General features: G+C 36.3%; 1 protein-coding gene across 1 annotated transcript; it reads right to left on the reverse strand.

Annotated features, from left to right (window-relative positions):
- Positions 1–357: 357 nt before the first annotated feature.
- Positions 358–5426, reverse strand: LOC141660475 (dnaJ protein homolog). The gene is made up of 8 exons (XM_074467464.1): positions 5237–5426; positions 3760–3932; positions 3382–3550; positions 2480–2618; positions 1910–2043; positions 1680–1822; positions 1040–1238; positions 358–955 (listed from the first exon to the last, which is right to left on the reverse strand). Exons 2-8 carry the CDS (start codon positions 3907–3909, stop codon positions 624–626), a joined length of 1266 nt encoding a protein of 421 aa, XP_074323565.1. The 5' UTR covers positions 3910–3932; positions 5237–5426; the 3' UTR covers positions 358–623.
- Between the last annotated feature and the right edge of the window lie 15425 nt (positions 5427–20851).

The raw sequence follows: 20851 nt of genomic DNA on the forward strand, positions 1-20851 counted from the left end.
TATTGGTTCTTTTCTTCCTGACAAAATAATCGTAGTCTGTTTGGCAAAATTCAAGATTAAAATTACCACACAAAATCCAGACTGCTGCCTTTTAAAATTGATTTGAGATGTAGTCTAGAACAAAAAACATATTTTTTATACTTGCAACATGGCAAATGATGCAAGATACCGATTGAAGATGGACATCCCCACTATTGCAGGGAAATATTATTTCGAGATTATTTTTTTAATGTTGAGCTAAATTGTAGCATTTTGTATTAAACTATGGTACAAATTGTGAATGCATAGGATAAAACATTCTCAATTTCTCGACAACATGCAGGCAAAAATAGTTGGCAAAAAAAAAGCAGGCAAAAATGAGAAACCAACAGAAAAATGATAATTTTATGACTAGTAACTTTCAAAAGAAAAATTTTTAAATTCAAAATGAGTAAACACCATAAACAGAAGATCTTTGTATCTGTAGCTGAAGGCTACCCAGGTGTTGAAGAAATAAACACCCTATAATTCAAAACAACGATATAAAGTATAGCTTGAATGCAAATAAGAGATAACTACAACCTCTTTTGCAAAATCCGGTAATTCATCTGACCAAAACAGTTATCATGGTCAACTGCAATGACTTACTGCTGGTTACATGCCACTCTAGGCATACCACCTGCCTCGTCTTCATCATCTTCATCGTAAGCTTCTTGCTTTCTTTGATGTTCCTTCCGCCTTAACTCTTCTTCCATATTCACATCATGCATGGTGGTTTCCTCGCAATCTTCCATATCAATGTCAGATGAGTGCTTTGTAGGTTTTACAGGCAAAACGGTCTCTAAACTTTTGCACTTCTCGGGTGAGAGAAACCCGGAATCTGGAAACTCCACGTTAAAATGGATGAAGAGCCTGCCCTTGATGAATGGCCTCTGGTACTGTGGCATACCTTCATCATTCACTGCCTTGTATGAATCTGTAGCGTCAATCAGTCCATGAGCAATTTTGGACTATACAAAAATGTATAAAAAGATGAAAGAATGTCTGCCTAGTTTCTTACCAGGCTTGATGACTTCGCCCGGGTTAGATTTTATCAGAAGCTGCCTTCCATCGAGGTGAGTTAGTGCAAACTGAAATCCACAAAGAGCCTCACTTAAAGTGAGAGTGTGTTCCACATAGAGATCATCAAACTTCCGCTTGAACTTGGGGTGCTCCTTTAGTTGCAGTACAAATACAATGTTACCTGTAATGGTGTCCGGCTACAAACAAGACAATAGGATAATTAACAGATAATCAAGAAAATACACGTCCCTTGACTTCGAAATCCTCTTACAGATATTGCTAGTCTAACTGTTATATAGTAAATAAGTCCGGTTATTGTATTATTTTAAGTTCAAAAACTACACAGCCACACACATTCATTATTTTAAGAAGTCAGCATGCTATGTCAACTGTACTTGAGGTACTTTCCTAGATTTATCATTCTTGATTTGCTTATCAAGTATTCTCTTTAGAAAGAAGGCACTGACAAGTACTTTCTTTATTTAAGAAGAGACGGGTTAAAGGCCACCGACAAAGACAGATGAATTGTTGTTTCAAGTCTTTCTGACATACCAAATTAATGATATGTGAAGACAAGTTTTATAATAAGATATAACATAAAACTAGTACTACTAATTTTCAGAATGATTCCAACTTACCGCTTCGTCAGCTTGTCCCTCTAAAACTATCTTCTGACCATGTTGCATCCCTTTCTCAACATCCACTGTCAATACCCTCTTTTCTTGTGTAACCTTGCTCCCTTTGCACTGTGCACATCTATCTTTATCATTGATAACCTCTCCTGTAATAATTCAATGCACAAGTATTTATAAACTATGACCAAAAAATTAAAAGATTACGTATGATCCAAATGTGTTTTATCAACTACCTGAGCCTCTACATTCAGGGCAAACATGCTGCATCTGTTGGATCATGCCTGGTCCAATCTGTCGTGTTGTGACCCTCATACCCGAACCTTGACATCCATAACACTTTCCAGAGTTCCCGCTCTTTGACCCTTTCCTGATTTACAAGAAAAGCATACAAATCCATTAAACAGTAATCAGACTTTGGCAGCACCTACATATAGCTAGACATGAGGAACTGAGCATAGTCGTCGTTAGTATAGGTTAAACAGACTCTATAACTATCAATGCAAGTACACAAGGCCATGGACAAACTGATATAGTACATTTTGCATGTCAAGCATATAAGTTCATTATTCTCATGAGAAAGTTGTTAAACTGGAAATGAGACGTTATTAATAAGATTTAAACAATATTTCAGAAATAAATTAAGACTACTTGAGTGGACCATTAATGCTAACAGCATAGGACTAGTAAAGGTATGGGAATAATTAAGTTTATTACGAAACTAATGTATTAATTAAGCATGGTTACAAAACTAAAGATTGACATACTTCCTTAAGGTTACTATATAAGCTGAGATGTAAACATACCCTTTGCATTTGGCGCATAAAATATTTCTAGTAAGGGACAGTTTCTTTATCGTGCCATTATACACATCCTCCATTGAAACCTTCAAGGTTTGCACAACATCTTCACCTTGCTTCTTTCTGCCCCTTGAACTGCCTCCACCTGCAAGTTACATCTCAGCTTGTGTTATGATTCTTGGAAGTAACAACAAACAAATGCGACAAGTTGCTTCAGAATACAAATATAAATTGGTCCCGAACATGTCTAAAATGTCTTGCTGAAGATAATATCATAAGGACACTTTGAGAAACTAAAGTGCTTAAAACAAACTATTTGGTAGATTAAAATCCCAATTATATAGGAGTTGAACTGTAAAAATAACACAACTCTTGTGTGATAGAGCAAGTCCAATGTAATGCTATAAGTGGCGCCATTTCTATAATTTGAAACCAAATGTTAAAAACTTCGACTCCAAAGAGGTTCTATTCTTGGATACAAATATGCATAAATGCATCCTTGGTTCTAAATTTGAAACCAAGGATGCATTTATGCATCCATGCCACATCATCAAGTAACCACAAATGGCATGCTTAGTGGTGAACTTTATATAGAATTTAGGAGAGACAAAAATTAGTTAAATTGGGAATTTTTTGAATGCAAAACGCAACTAGAATTGGAGTTGAAGTTCTATTTTAGCACCAAAAAACACTTGTTGGTGCCAAATTATAGTAATAACTATAGCTATTTTGCATTGGACTTGCTCTTATATATGATACTTGCAGTTCAAAATATAGACAAAGAGTGAGATAAATTGTTGCATAGGCTAGTTCCGCAATTGTTAGTGCAATGTCAAGAAATTAACTAAATGACAAATTTAACAGTTTTGAGCAAGTAATTCAGTAAAAATTAAGAAAATCATCCTCACCCCCAAAGCCTCCACCACCAAAGAATGATTCAAATATATCGAATGGATTATGACCAGGACCACCTCCGCCTCCCATCCCCTCTTTAAGAGCATCTTCACCATATTCATCATAAACCTCTCTCTTCTCTGGGTCGCTAAGAACTTCATAAGCTTGAGCCAATTCCTTGAACTGTGCCAACATAGCAGTACAAATGCTTTAACTTAAAAAGCATTTAAATGAAAAATTAAAATAAAATGCATCTCATCAGGTCTACAATTGTATTAGCATAATTATGAGACCACTTCAACCTGAACCTAAATACTGTTACTAGATATCCAACAGTCAAACAAAATGATGAAATAAACATCTTTCAGCATAAAAACATAACATGACCTCACCTTCTCAGGGTCTCCACCTTTATCAGGATGATTTTTTATGGCAGCTTTTCTATATGCCTTTTTAAGTTCATCTTGACTTGCACTTTTTGGAACACCAAGAACTTCATAATACTTGGTGTTATCACTCTTCTTTGGAGCACGACCAAACATTTTGAAATATAATTTGTGTAGTGCTGCAGAGAATTTCAGATTCGAGCAATTTCTCAAGTTAGAAAACAGTTTAAAGTGTGTGTGTGAGAGAGAGAGAGAGAGAGACGTATAAATGAAGATAATAAAAAACAACTGCGGAACTTATATATTGGATTACCTATCTATAATGTTAACACATGCAAAGAGCATTTTTTTGTTTTATAAAAAATTTACTTGTGCCGGGTTGAATAATAATCCATCGCATCAAGTTTGAAGGGGAGGGGTAAATTTGAGAATTTTTGGTAATCATGTAACAGCAAGTAGTTTATGAACTATTTCAACCCATGTTTTGTAAATTTATCCTCGGAGTCGAGAAATCTTCTAAAAAGAGACGGGCAATAATCCCAGCTCGGACACTATTATTATGTGCTTAGGTTCTTCTAACCGCCATGATGCCTCTTTGCTGCCTAGTGAGACTAGTGAGATACTAACACGTACTAAAACACTGCCAATGAAAAAAAAGAGGTATATTTCCTACATACATGTAAATGCTTTTCATTACGTGCACAAATAAGCCAAAATTCTGGAAATTTGCAAACATGAGTACCCAATCGACCTATCTACACAAGTAGCATTAAGAGAATAACGAAACTAAAGGCAAATACTTGACCTAGAGAATCCAGAGCCCAGCATCCTACCTATTCTACCTACCTACTACCAAAACACATATTTAAACGGTAACTTGTCTACCATAACTAGTTCCCAATGATCTACTATGTCAGCCTTTTAAAAGAACACACGCAGAGATATGCAACAGGGAGCTACATTGCTTTTCAAATATTAATAAGAAAAATCATCAGCTTCTAAAAAAAACAACTCTATTTCTGATTCTACGAGACCAATACAAAAAGTAAGCAAACAATTCATGAGGTACCCAATCTGCATTCACAAGTCTAGAACTAACCAACATTAGAAAGATTGCATCTTTTTTTTTTGCTAAGCCAAAGATTGCATCTTTAATCAATTAAGCTCAAATCTGGTCATTATAGAAACTCGAAACCCTCAACAACCAACAAAATCTAAGCTCAATTGACCAACAGTTAACTGCAAATCCTCAATCAAACAAAACCCATCTAACCATTCAAATATCATAAAATTTACACAATTACAACAACCCATTAAGATTCGAGATTAAAAATCCAAACTTTATGAAAATAAAAGAAGCCCATTAGCTAAAATCATCAATTACATACAAAAAGAACATAAAGATACAAGATGAAGAACATGGGTATGTGTGTTTATTAAAATCAAAAACTAAAACAGTGCTAATTTAGAGTAAAAATCATACCTTTAAGAAGAAGAAAACAAAGCGGCTACAGAGAGAGAGAGAGAGAGAGAGAGACTTTGTGTTATAAATTTGTAAATCTCTCCAATTCTCTGCTGCTGCCCTAAAAAAGCTGAGAGAGTTGGGGTAGATTAGTATACAAGTCAAGTCTTGTGCTGGGTTATAGTGTGTTCTGGTGGTGATTTAATTAGGTGACAGTTTGGGGTGTGTGAGAGAGTTGGCCAATCAGGGCTGATGTCATTTACAAGTTGTTATTAGAATGGATGCATGTCTAATGTCTCTCGTATTTTATTCATTTCGATGTTCTCTCCTTGTTATCGCATTAATACGGAATTTTTATAAATTAACAAATTGGAATTTCAAAATATTTATATTTCTAGATTATAATTAAAATATTAGAATTAAATAAATTAATAAATATTAGAGAAAAGAGTTCACATGCCCATGAAATATAGAAAATTAAATAGAAAAAGCCCACAATATTAGTTTTACGACTGTAAAGCGAGTTGGGTAACTCGCGAACTCGCCCGACTCGAACTCGTTTAAGTGGGTTCGACTAATCTCGTTTAGTAAAATGAGCCGAGTTCGGGTAGAGATTTCGGCTGGTTTTATTGAACAAACATACTCGACTCATGAAATTAAGTGAGCCGAGTTTGGGTATAGGTTTAGACTCAATTAAGTGTAAAATTAAACGAGTCGGACTCATTTTGGCTCATTTTGACTCGATTCGACTCGTGAAATTAAATCAAGTCGAGTTTGGGTAGAAGTTTAGACTCGATTAGTTAACTAAGCCGGTTCGGCTCGACTCAATTAACCTCGGCTCAAATTACACCCAGCTCGAAACTTAGCGCGCTCGGTCTGGATTATATCAGTAATTGGTTTATATAAAACCCTAGAATCATTTGAATAATTAAGAATCAGAAAGAGGGAAATTGATAGACGGAGAAGGACCGAAAATAAAAAATAATATGATGAGAAGATGCTCATAATCTTTCCCATTAAGTTTTTCATCAAATTAACCCGGGTTTCGATTATACCAAGTCTAAATTTCATAAGAATTTTGTTGTTTAATTATACAACATCCCTCAATTACTAGTGCAATCCTACTCCCATTCTCTAAAATTTCACAACATGCTCGTTAAATTCTTTGTTGAATGTAAATATAATCAGACAAACAGCTGATTTCATCACTCAATGTCAAGTTTTAACAAGAAGATCTTCCATCAACATGTATGTGATCTTGGTTATTACTAAATACATTTTATAATATACATTACATTGTGCCTGTGCATAAGGATGATATTCTATGACAATGGTAAAACCTATGGCTCAATTTAGGCGAACATCAGAAAGCTGACATCATTTAATTGTGTATGTCCAAAAAAACTGATCTTTCAAACAATGTTCAGTAACCAAACTTTATATTTTCTGAATTTTCAGGATAGAGGTTCAATGCTGATGTTTGTGGCGGGGTTCATGACTTTTATGGCCATGGGTTGATTCCCTTTCTTTTTAGAGGATATAAAGGTGTGCATCGAATATCATGAAAATACAATAAATCTACAATTATCGGCTGATCTTCATTTTCTAAAGATTACCAGTTTTCAATCGCGAAAGATTGAATAAACAATATGGACTAGCTTCATTTGTTGTGGGGAGCACACTGCCTTCCACTTTGTTGGGTAATGAATACAACACAGAGAGGGGGTGAATTGTTTTCAAGATTTTAATGTCATTTTGAACTTTTAATAATGATGAATAAAGTAGTCTAAGTTGTAGAGATAATGTGTTTTAACAGAATAATTAAAACATGCATATGAACACAATTATCTTTCAAAACTCACTTAATTTTATATTAAAATCAAGCTAGTGTTTACTACATATTTTTGGGTTCTTAGTATGTTAAGAACTCAACTTCTCTCTTGAAAGTTACAAGAATTTTCAGATCTATTTGTTACAACTTAAAACAAAGCATCCAGTGTTTACTTATTGAACAGTAAATCCTGGTTTTTACATAGCATGCAATATCATGTACTAAACCCTACTTTTGGATAATCAAATCTTTATATTTCTGGCTTAGTATATCTTTGTCAATCTTGCTTGCATGTGACTTTACTTTGCCAGTTAATCTTGACCTTTGATCTTGTACTCTTCAAGATGCTTTTGTAGACTTTTCAAATCAGTGATTGATTTATTTGTTGATTGATAATCTTGGATATTAAACTGATCCTGCATTCTGTACTTGAACTTTTATATCGAGATCTCAAGTTGGTCATGTAGAGAACTCGACTTCCCGATAAGTATAATGACTTATCGAGATCTCTAATAACTCTATAGTTGTTTGACTTATCGAGTTCTCTGAGTTCTCTATAAGAGAATTTAGCTTATCGAGATATCTCATCTTCATATCATCACTTTGGCTTATCAAGGTCTCTGAGTTCTCTAGTGGCAAATTGACTTATCGATATCTTAGAGATCTCTAGTGATATTTTGACTTATCGATATCTCAGAGATCTCTAGTGATATTTTGACTTGTCGATATCTCAGAGTTCTCTAGTGAAGAAATGATTTGTCGATATCTCCATTCGTCATGTCTTCAATTTGGCTTGTCGATATCTCTGAGTTCTCTAGCAGTTTTTCTTGACTTCTCGATAAGTCATTCTAGAACATAAGTCATTCTGGAGTTCTCGAATGACTTCTCTATAACACAAAATCCGTGACCTGTAGATATCTTGACTTAGAATGTTTTTCCCAAAATAGTATTATTCAACTCCAAGCTTCTTCATACTTTCTTTGAGGCATGATCTTCACGATCTTCTTCCAGAATTTATTCTTAGGCTTGAAACTGTTTATAGAAAAATACTCTAATCTAATCTATTTCACATTTTTACAGACTTAAGTGTTATAATACAAAATACAAATTTAGATTACCATACAACTTACTTAGGGTTGTCAATTTGACTTTAGTCTTGTAATTGTACAGACATGTCTTGCACAATAATCTCCCCCAATTTGTGAGAAGATTGTTTATCACAAATTCATGCCTGTTAACGAGACTAACCCCAAGCTACAATGGACAGAAAGATTATACATAAAAATTGACACAAATACAACATTTATACATTAGGTGATTTCATGAGTTAATCAGATACATACATCAGACAAATACTGTATCTCATGTTTCTTCTCTAATGAGGTCCTTTAAGTATACAAGAATTTCCAGTTCCACTATGATTGGTGTCCCTCTTAGAGCTTCCACAAGTTTGAGTTTGTCAGGTTTTGGATAACCACTCAGTAAATCAATCCTAAATTTTGAGAATGTGCCAGCTTTTACATTTAGAAATCTTCCATCCTTGGAAATTCTGCTCATCCCTTTTGCCTTGAGTTCTTCTGATTTTTTAATGTACATCTCTATTTCCTCATCATACTTCTTCTTCCTCTCCTCATATTCAGCCTTGTTTCTTGCTCTTTCAATCATTCAGCTAAAACAGATCTCCATGCCCTGTTTGCAGTATCCTTATCCTTCAGTAAGCTTATCACTCTCTTGATTTCTGTGGGTGAAAAGGTGTCCATTAAGTTACAGCCAAGAAATGTGAAGAACCCATCTTCATAGTAGATTCTTACTTCCCTTAGTGTTACAACCCATACTTTGACTATTTCCTCAGCTAGTTGTTGAAAGTAGTCTTCATCTGAGTTGCGCCGGTTTAGAGGTAGAAAATTACTTTGCTTGTAACAATTCCAGATGGCCCTCTCAGTAACTTGCATTTTCTTAGGTTTCCTCCCAACAGACTTGTAGTGAACTTTGAGTGATGGTTTGACAGAAGGTAGGTTTGTGATTTTCTTGAGAAATGTTTGGCTTGAGGTGATTGGTATTTTCAGAAAGGTGTTAGCAGTCTGTTTGTACAAGTATTTAGGCTTTGAGGTTTGAGGTGGTTTGGTATTTGAGTTTCTTGGCATATAGGGTTGAGCTTGGTTAATTTGGATTTTTAGGGTTTGTTGTTGTTGTGGTTGTGATCCATCTTCCCCTTTCTTCCTTCTTTCTTCTCCTCTCTTCCTGTCATCTCCCTTATTCTCATCTTGATTTTTGCCCTTGTCACCAGTTACTCTTGAGGATTGACTTGGATTTGAGCTAGAAGGAGGTTGATCACTTGGCTTCTGCTCATCATCATTCTTGTCATCCTTTAAATTATAATATGTGGTAGGCAACATGGTGTCTACATTTTATAAGTATCTCCCCAAGATTCTGATCATTTCCTCATCTTCAGGCTTCTTGTAGATTTTGGTCTTTAAATCGGTTTCAAGGGTCATGATCAATCTCAAATTATTCCTTACACAGTTTTTAGGAACTGCGAAGTATCTGCATTTTCTGGTTTATGGACAGATGTAGGCAATCCCACTGCTTTGATAGAGATAGGATTCTAGAAAAGTAGCTATCTGAGCATTTTTGAGTTCCTTTAGCAGTTGGGTGTCCTCTGGAATTACTCAATGCACTTTGTCAATCATGACATCCATCTCAGATGCTCTCAGTTTTTGAATATTGGTGAGAGACACCTGGAGACATCTGTCTAGACCACAGTCATTCACATTTCCTATGATTCTCTTTTCCACAAATTCATCAATCTTGACAATCATCACTCTTATGAAGTTGATGTTGTTAGCCAAGGCTTTCTTGTATGTGATGTAGTTGTTGTGGAGAGACTCATTCAAAACTGACAGAAGTTCATTAAATTACTGATCTTGATAAGGTCCTTCTATAGCTTTTCGGAGTCTGTCTTGTCCAACATCTTTTAAGAGTTGAGCTTATAAGAGCTTGTGGTTGATTGGCTAGGCTCCTTTGACTTACCAGCATCCTTGGATTATTAAATCCTAGCTTCTATCTCCCCCTTAGTCTTGGAAACAGGCATGAGCAGGGGAGTTGGCAATTTTGGCCTCACAGACTTAGGAAGTGCAGGCAGTGGGATATTGAGCTTGCCCATGATGGCTCCCAAAGCAATAGAATTATGTATTTGTAAGTGCTTGTGGGAGTTTACCAATGCTTGAATATCTACCTGTTGACTCTGCACTAGTGAGTGAGAGCATGCACTTAAATTGTGAGTTGGTCATTGAAGGTTTGCAGACTTGAGATATGACCTTGGAGAGCTTGAATCTGTAGATTTGTTGAAGTTAAGAGAGGTTGAGATGTGGAAGTAGATGTAGAGGTAGATGGTCCAAATATAGCTTGCACATGCTTATGTATTTCATCAATGACCAAAGGGGAAGGAGTGTATCTTGCAGTGTGCATTTGATCCAGCTTCCACCTTTTGTCATTAGAATTTATGATGTGATCTTAAACTACTTTGTGTAAAGTTATAAAGGATTCCTTCAGCTGTGTCATACTCTTGTCCACCCCACTTAGATCATACCTTGACATTTGGTCTGAAAAGGTTTTGAATTGGTTCTTGATCTCTACCTGTGAGGGGATTATCTCATCCATATTTCTCCTCATCATTCCCATGATCTTGTCTTGATGGCAAGTTAATGTGATAGTAAGGCCTTCCCAAAATTATGAAAGGCCTTGATTTGAGCTTTGGTCACTTCATTTACTACATCATAGACTTCCCGTGGAGACAGGCATCTGGATTGCTTTCCAGAAGAGTGTGTCCATCTCTATCTTGAATTCCTTATCCAACCAGGCATCACAGTTAGCATCTCTGCCAGCTTCATCTACTATTTTGGCCTGTTGGTCCTCCACATCTGTTTAATAAGACAACATTATTGCTTGATAGTCCTGATTGGACATATCTGATGTGCGGAGTTGTTGAGAGATCTGTGCAAGTCCTGCTAGCTGATCAACTCTGAAATCTTCAAGAGAAGGTTGGGTTGCAGCTTCTTGTAGTCATTTAGAGACTATTTGAGTTTTTGAGAGGTTGAATGTGACGCCCTCCAAACCCGGGGTCTAGATTTGGGTGTCACTAGCCAATAAATCATAATAAAATAATCACAGTGGAATAATATAATAAATTTGACCCGTTGCATGCAACTGGATCGATCACAGGTTATAGTATGGAACAGGCACTAATACAAACCAACTGTTATTACGAACCATAAGTCTAATTAGTTTTACAACTTATTCAAATTTTATTACAAACCTCTACACTAGTTAAGCGTCCCAAACAGTCTACCTGGAGAACACACCAAACTATCTACAAGCACACAACCTCTGGCCAGACCTGGAACTTAAGCTTGCCCTGGCCTAGCTTAAAGAATCAGGATATAAAACAAGTATGAGCGAAAGAAATGCTCAGCAAGTAGTAAATAGCTTATGATTTTGAACAACAACAACAATATATCTGATGAACAAAACCAAACCACAATACCTGAACAATATCAAAACTGATATATATTTGATAATAAACAACATTTGCAATATATTTTATTTTGGGATTGGAATCCTCGAACGACGGTGTGTTGCCGCCGGTGATCAGCCGCGGAACAACACCGGTATGCCGAAGCATATCCAACTAACCAAAAGGTACCCAAGTCACATATTGGCCTAACAAGGTGTTATATCCTGTATAACACATAGCTCACGCTGGACCGCCGCCACGGCCTCTTACGCAACCATCCAACCCATAAAAAAAACAATTTTCCGTCAAAGAAGTCGAATCAAATGACATCCTTAACCACATAACTCCCTGTTTCTCATGGTCCGGAGTTATCTCAACAATCAATGGCGAAATAACCAAAACAATTAGTTATTCGCTAATCTCAATTCAAAGATTCACTCTATAGAGTAAATTGTAGCAAAATGTAAAAACATTTAACTATTCTGAACTTAGAATTGTAGAGAAATTGAAAGAATAAACTTCAGAGTCAATATCACTTTAATGATAAGTGAAGATATAAATACTTGCATGATATGATTTGAAATAAATGTCACTTGAACGATAAGTGAAGTTAGGGTACTTGCCTGGTATGCTCGATAATCTCTTACTATAACTCTGCTTATAGCTGCTGGCTACTATCTCCGTCTAACACTTGACCACACTCCTTGCTACTTGATTCTATAAATAAAAGGACTATCTTAATTGACATAACCAAACTCAATCGATGTAACTATACGTCTTGACATCTACCCGATCGTTTTATAACTAGCATGACATTTTAAACTGTAAATAGATAGCATACATATCACGTAACACATAATCATGGCATTCGTATAACACGTAATCATCATGTAACACATAAGTGAGACCATTAAAAGATATGTCTCAGTGCGTTCAGAATGAAAATCAGGTCAATAATAATATTTACCGATCAGATACCGACTCAAACTGATACACAAATTAATTGTCATTGCACTACAAAAGAAATTAGGACTCAAAAGTATTTTTATTGAAAGCACAATATTTTTCTAAGTATGTACGCGTTCGTTTCGTATTAAACGGACGAACGGTTTAATTATTATGAATAAAATAAGAAATAAATGGAAATAAATCAATTAATAATAATATTAATTGATTTTTAAATACCAAAACATAATTTTTAAAAGACAATTTTTAGGAATTATTTGAATTAAATATAAATAATTTACATTTATTTAACTATTTATATATGAAATTAATTGATTAAATGATTTTAATCAATTAATTAAATTCATAAATAATTAACTAAAATGAATTATAAATAATTAAATCAAATTAGATTTTGAAAATAATAAAAGGAAATAATTTTAGGAATTTAAAATAATTAAGAATATAATTTTTAGAATCTAAAATAATTATTAAATGATTTTTAGAAATAAATAAAATGATTTTTAGAAAATAGGAAATGGATTTTTAAAATGTTTTTAAAATTAAAATTGGGGAAACAGAAAATGGGGATTGACGTTAGGGTTTCAGGGATCAAACCCGGGTTGGAATTAAAACCAACCGGGTCGGGTTAGGGGACAGCCGGGTCTCGCCAAGAACTGGCCGGACGAATTGCAGAAACCGGTGACCGGCGACAATTCCGGCCAGTCTCCGACGTCTGCCCAAAACACATAGAACGGTCCTATTTTCGACGCCCAACGATTCTAAATTAATCCTACTACTTGTCTATCAACTCAGCAACCGTAACCAGACTCGGCAACGATTTCTCCGGCGAGTTCTAACAAAATCCGGCCACCATCCTGTGACCTTCGCCGATAGTAAAAACGAAAACCAAATTCAAAGATCTTTATATCAAAATAAAGCCTGAACAACACTCAATCTCATACGATTAATCATAACATCAAACCATAAGCCAATAATTCAGAAAATCGAAATAAAAATCCACAATTTTTAAGAGCTTGACTTATCAATTTTTAGACTAAAACAACAATAAAAACAATCATAATCGATTGTAAATATCGTGTTAGAACTGATTATAACATCAATAACCACTGAAAATCACTACAACTCAGAAACCCAAATTCAGGAACAAGAACCCTAAAAAATCGATTTCAAAATTACCAATTGTTTGGTGTTTTCGTTGATGAAATTAGATAGTAGTCGTCGAGAGCTTTGATTCCACTACTCGAACTTCTAAAACAGAAATCAAAATCACCTCCAAAATTGGGATTCAATTCCCCAACTCAAGAACACCCCATGTTCTTCAATTTCCAATTTTTTTCTAATTTTTGTTAATTAAAATGAATAAAATAATTTATTGCAGCTGTTATATACGTACATAAATTAATACCCCAAAATAAATTAAGGGTGTTTTTATCCCTAAATTACAATAAATAGGCCCCAAAATAATAATTACGGGGAATAATTTTAAAAGCGATAAAATATAAAATTAATGTCAAAATTTCCCAAAAATTGCGAATAATTTGAAAATGCAAAGATATTGGGTATTTGAAATACGAAAAAAATTATAAAAATAAAAACACGGACTTTGTGGGGTTTGTCGTCCTGGTGGGGTCCCGGTTTATTGATTTTTGAAAAATAGAAACGATCCCTAAATTACCAGAAAAACCCGAAAACACCTAAAATACATTCAAACGCGCATAAATTGAAATAAAACAGGTATCTTAATAAAGACGCTAATAAATACGCGTCCCGATTGTAGATAGATTTATATAATTGTAGTTTTAAACGTAATTAATCAATCAAAAAAAATTTCTGGCATGCCCAAAAACACACATAACAGCTACAACATCTAATATCATGGAAATAATCACTTTAAATTTATAACACATAATATTTATTTATTTAACATATAATATTCACATAATTTTCCCGGATATTACATCCTTCCCCCCTTAATAGGATTCTGTCCTCAGAATCAGCCTAGGAAAACAAATGAGGATACTTGGATCGCATTTCGCTTTCCAACTCCCAGGTCGACTCTTCAACCTTGGGATTCCTCCACAAGACTTGCACTAGAGATACAGACTTATTCCTAAGCACTCTTTCTTTCTTATCTAAAATCTGCACTGGTTGCTCGATAAAAGATAAATCTGGCTGAATCTCGATTGGCTCATATTCTATCACATGATTCGAATCAGGAAAATAACACTTCAATATCGACACGTGGAACACGTTGTGAATATGATGCATGTGTGGTGGTAACTCTAATTCGTAAGCAACCTTTCCCACACGCTTCAAAATCTCAAAAGGGCCAACATAACGCGGACTTAGCTTTCCTTTCTTTCCGAATCTCGATAAACCCTTCCAAGGTAAAATCTTCAATAGCACTACTTCACCAACTTCAAATTCCATATCCTTTCTGGTAGGATCAGCATATCTGCGTTGACGATCTTGAGCTGCCATTAATCTTTTCCGAATAAGTTCTATTTTCTCCTTTATCTGCTGGATCAATTCTGGACCCAAAATCTTTCTCTCACCAACCTCATCCCAACATATTGGAGATCTGAATCTTCTCCCGTACAAAGCTTCATAAGGCGGCATTCCAATACTGGCATGATAACTATTGTTGTAGGAGAACTCAACCAATGGCAAATGTTCGTCCCAACTCCCTTCAAAATCTAGTGCACATACCCTTAGCATATCTTCAATAGTCTGAATCGTCCTTTCACTTTGACCGTCTGTCTGCGGATGATACGCGATACTCATGTTCAGCTTCGTTCCGAGATAATTTTGAAAACTTCTCCAAAATCTTGAATTAAATCGAGGATCTCTGTCTGAAACTATGGATACTGGAACTCCATGTCGGGTCACAATTTCCTTCAGATATAACCGAACCAATTTATCCATTGAGAATCTTTCGTTGATAGGAAGAAAATACGCTGACTTTGTCAATATGTCGATTATAACCCAAATAGCATCATGATTTGCCCTGGTCCTCGGTAATCCAACCACGAAATCCATCGCGATATGTTCCCACCTCCATTCTGGAATGTCTAATGGTTGTATCAGTCCACTGGGCCTTTGATATTCCGCTTTGACTCGCTGGCAAGTGTAACACTTACTTACCCATTCTACAATTTCCTTCTTCATACTTGGCCACCAAAAGTTTTCTCTTAAGTCTCTGTACATCTTCGTACTTCTGGGATGAATTGAATATCTGGAGTTGTGAGCGTCTCGAAGAATTTCATCTTTCAGCTCGGCTACGTTGGGTATCCATATTCTAGAAGAAAATCTAAATATTCCTTTATCATCCTTTTGACTCCCTATCTCTTCTCCTGTCAAACTGTCTCGTTCATGGTTCATTACTTCTTCCTGACATCTTCTTATATTCTCTAATAGTTCTGGTTGAAAAGACATTGCACACAATACCTCTGTAGACATACTTGGGATACTAACCTCTATTTCCAGCTTCTCAAATTCCTTGATCAATTCCTCAGATGAAATTATCATGTTTAATCTTTCTTTTCTACTCAGAGCGTCGGCCACCACATTTGCTTTGCCTGGATGATAGTTGATAGTACAGTCGTAGTCCTTGATTAGTTCTAGCCATCTTCGTTGTCTCATGTTTAATTCCTTCTGGGTGAAAATATACTTCAAACTCTTGTGGTCCGTGTAGATCTCGCACTTTTCCCCGTAAAGATAATGCCTCCAAATCTTCAATGCAAACACTATAGCTGCCAATTCAAGATCATGAGTTGGATACTTCTCCTCATGTGGTTTCAACTGTCTTGAAGCGTAGGCTATCACCTTGTCATGCTGCATCAAAACACATCCCAATCCTTTGTATGACGCGTCACTGTAGATCACAAAATTTCCTTGTTCATCTGGTAAGACTAGCACTGGAGAATATACTAATCTATTCTTTAATTCCTGAAAACTCTCCTTGCACTTCTCGTCCCATTCAAATTTCCGGTTCTTCCTGGTGAGCTTTGTCAACGGTGTAGCTATCTTTGCAAAATCTTGCACGAATCTTCTGTAGTAACCTGCCAATCCCATGAAATTTCTTACTTCCGTTGGTGTTTTTGGCCTCTCCCAGTTGATTATGGCTTCAATCTTTGCTGGATCCACTTCCACTCCTTTATTGCTAATCACGTGCCCAAGAAAGCGTACTTCTTTTAACCAAAATTCACACTTGGAAAACTTTGCGTACAATTTCTCCTGTCGCAGTATCTCAAGAACTATCCTCAAGTGCTCTGCATGCTCTTCTTCTGTTTTAGAATATATCAAGATGTCGTCTATGAATACGATCATGAATTTATCCAAATACTTCTTGAATATTCGATTCATCAGATCAATGAAAGCTGCTGGTGCATTGGTTAATCCAAATGCCATCACTAGAAACTCATAATGCCCATATCTGGTTCTGAATGCGGTCTTCGGAATATCTTCTGGCTTGATCTTCAGTTGATGATATCCAGACCTTAAATCTCTCTTATAAAACCATACAACGCCTCTTAATTGGTCAAACAAATCATCGATCCTTGGCAACGGGTACTTGTTCTTAATAGTCAGCTTATTCAGTTCTTGATAGTCACTACACAGTCGCATACTCCCGTCCTTCTTCTTAAAAAACAGTACTGGTGTGCCCCACGGGGATACACTGGGTCTTATAACTCCTTTCTCTAAAAGATCTTGTAACTGAGTTGCCAACTCTTTCATCTCCACTGGTGCCATCTGGTACGGAGCTTTAGAAACTGGTTCTGTTCCGGGTTCTAGATCAATTGCAAACTCAATTTCTCTATCGGGAGGTAATCCTGGTAGATCGTCTGAAAAGACATCTGGAAACTCATTGACGACTGAAATTGCTTCTAGTGCTGGAACTTCTTTGCTGGTGTCTATCACATGGGCCAAATACGCCTCGCAATTCTGACGCAATAACTTCTTCACTTGAGCTATCGTTAAGAACTTCTTATCTTGCTTATTTCCTCGAAATATTATCTTCTTCTTACTATCCAAGGTCTGAAGTCTTACTTTCCTATTCTTACAATCAATCTGAGCGTTATTTTCTGACAACCAATCCATTCCTAAGATAACATCAAATTCTCCCAACTTAAAAGGTATTAAGTTAGCAAAGAAATGATGTCCTCCTATCTCAATATCACACCTCGGGCACACTCGGTCGACGGAAACTTGATTCTTATTAGCTAACTCTATCATTAATGCCTGTTCTAATAATTTAACTTCGCAATACAGCTTATCGACAAAACTTTGAGAAATAAATGATCTTGTAGCTCCAGAATCAAATAAAACTTTAGCATCTACGGAGTTGACTGGAAGCGTACCTGCAACCACGTCTGAACTCTGAACAACATCCTTCATAGTCATGTTGAATGTCTTAGCCTTTGGCTGGTCCTTTGCTGGTGGTCCTTCAATCCTTGCCACATTAGCTGCTGGTTCAGTTGTCTGGCAGTCCCTGGCAATATGCCCCATCTTTCCACACTTAAAACACACTGTCCCTGATTTCTGGGCTGTAGTCTGACTTTGACACTCATTAGCATAGTGTCCCTTCTGATTGCACTTGTAACACAACACATTAGCCTTACAAATCCCAAAGTGCCTTCTACCACAAAACTTACAATCTGACGCTGGTGGACGATTGGGCCTCTGCTGATTTAAATTCTGAAAACGGTTCCCATTCCCTGGCTGTGGTTTCTTGAATCCCACACTCTTGTTATCCTGAAACTCTGGCCTTTTATTAAAACAACCCTGGAAGTTAACTTATTGCTGGCCTCCTCCTGAGGTTTTTATTTTCCTTTTCTTCCCATCCCTTCATTTTTGATACATATCACTCTTACTTTCAATCACCATCGCTTTCTGCACCACTGCCACATATGAAGTCAATTCAAACATGGCCACCCTATTCTGAATCCAAAATCTCAATCCCTGTTCAAACCTTCTTGCTTTCTTTTCATCTGTGTCAACCTGGTCTGGCACGAACCTTGCTAACTCAGTAAACTTAGCCTCGTACTCAGCTACAGTAAGATCACCCTGGGTCAGGTTCAAGAATTTGATCTCCATTTGGTTCTTCATATACCTCAGGAAATACTTCTCCAGGAACAGCTCGGTAAACCTTTCCCAAGTTATAAACTCACCTCCTTCCAATGCTTGCGTGGATTCCCACCAATAGTTCGCCTCACCCTTCAGAAAGTAGCTTGCAAACTTGGTTTTCTGATCAGTTCCTACTCCAACTAATTCAAAAGCCTTTTCCATTTCCTTGAGCCATGCATTGTCTTCCATGGGATCAACACTTCCCTTGAACTCAGTTGGCTTCACAGCTTGAAACTGCTTAAAAGTCACTGCAGGTGGTGCTGCTGCTTGCTGCTGCTGTTGCTGTTGTTGCTGCGTAAGATGTAACATCTGTTGTTGTATCAGTCCCAACATCTGGACAATCGCTGGATCTGTCCGACCCTCGATACGATCCTCTCCTGAATTATTCCTTCTCTTTGGTGCCATTATTCTGATAAAAAACAAGCAACATATATAATTATCTGTCAAGCATTGTGTCAAATATGTAGCAATTCCTTAGCATATAAAAATTCTCAAACATTATCTTTTCTCAAAATATCATAAACTTGCTACTATATTAACAAAAGCGACATGATTATCACATAATCCTGCTTATTATCTTGAGAATAACAACACAAAGAAAAATTGACGAAGAATTATCCAAACCTTTTAAATCCTTGCTCAAAATCTTAAATAAACCAACAAACAGTGGATAGGGTTACAACACAACCTTCCAAACTCTTTTCCAACACTTCTTACCATTCTCAAACCAACACAATAACAAAACAATGGCACAAAAGCCAAGAGCTAAACACAAAATAAGGAACCTGAACAACTTAACTATAAACCAACCCAATAACCTAAATTTAATCCTATAACAGCTAACCTACATGCGCCTATCTTATGTGATCTTCCTATGACTCACCTATGACAGTCCTAAGCCTATTTCAGTGACCATAACCTGTGGCTCTGATACCAACCTGTGACGCCCTCCAAACCCGGGGTCTAGATTTGGGGGTCACTAGCCAATAAACCATAAAAAAATAATCACATCGTAATAATATAATAAATATGACCCCTTGCATGCAACTGGATTGATCACAGGTTATAGTATGGAACATGCACTAATACAAACCAACTGTTATTACAAACCATAAGTCTAATTAGTTTTACAACTTATTCAAATTTTATTACAAACCTCTAGAGTAGTTAAGCGTCCCAAACTGTCTACCCGGAGAACACACCAAACTATCTACAGGCACACAACCTCTGGCCAGACCTGGAACTTAAGCTTGCCCTGGCCTAGCTGAAAGAATCAGGATATGAAACAAGTATGAGCGAAAGAAATGCTCAGCAAGCAGTAAATAGCTTATGATTTTAAACAACAACAATGTATCTGATGAACAAAACAAAACCACAATACCTGAATAATATCAAAACTGATATATATTTGATAATAAACAACATTTGCAATATATTTTGTTTTGGGATTGGAATCCTCGAACGACGGTGTGTTGCCGCCGGTGATCAGCCGCGGAGCAACACCGGTATGCCGAAGCATATCCAACTAAACAAAAGGTACCCAAGGCACATATCGTCCTAACAAGGTGTTATATCCTGTATAACACATAGCTCACGCTGGACCGCCGCCACGGCCTCTTACGCAACCATCCAACCCATAAAAAAAACAATTTTCCGTCAAAGGAGTCGAATCAAATGACATTCTTAACCACATAACTCCCCATTTCTCATGGTCCGGAGTTATCTCAACAACCAATGGCGAACTAACCAGAATAATTAGTTATTCACTAATCTCAATTCAAAACTTCACTGTATAGAGTAAATTGTAGCGAAATGTAAAAACATTTAACTATTCTGAACTTAGAATAGTAGAGAAATTGAAAGAATAAACTTCAGAGTCAATATCACTTGAATGATAAGTGAAGATATAAATACTTGCATAATATGATTCGAAATAAACGTTACTTGACGATATGTGAAGTTAGGGTACTTGCCTGGTATGCTCAATAATCTCTTACTATAACTCTGCTTATAGCTGCTGGCTACTATCTCCGTCTAACACTTGATCACACTCCTTGCTACTTGATTCTATAAACGAAAGAACTATCTTAATTGACAGAACTAAACTCAATCGACGTAACTATACGTCTTGACATCTACCCGATCGTTTTATAACTGGCATGGCATTTTAAAACTGTAAACAGATAGCATACATATC

This window comes from Apium graveolens, chromosome 1 (assembly GCF_009905375.1).
Source record: "Apium graveolens cultivar Ventura chromosome 1, ASM990537v1, whole genome shotgun sequence".
Lineage (NCBI taxonomy): Eukaryota > Viridiplantae > Streptophyta > Magnoliopsida > Apiales > Apiaceae > Apium > Apium graveolens.

Excerpts from the sequence above, each read along its gene's own strand:
- LOC141660475 (XM_074467464.1), bottom strand. The coding sequence starts at position 3,909 with ATGTTTGGTCGTGCTCCAAAGAAGAGTGATAACACCAAGTATTATGAA. Across the intron at positions 1,823-1,909 it reads CCCTGAATGTAGAGGCTCAG|GAGAGGTTATCAATGATAAA; the intron begins GTAGTTGATAAA and ends GAATTATTACAG. Across the intron at positions 1,239-1,679 it reads AGGGACAAGCTGACGAAGCG|CCGGACACCATTACAGGTAA; the intron begins GTAAGTTGGAAT and ends TCTTGTTTGTAG.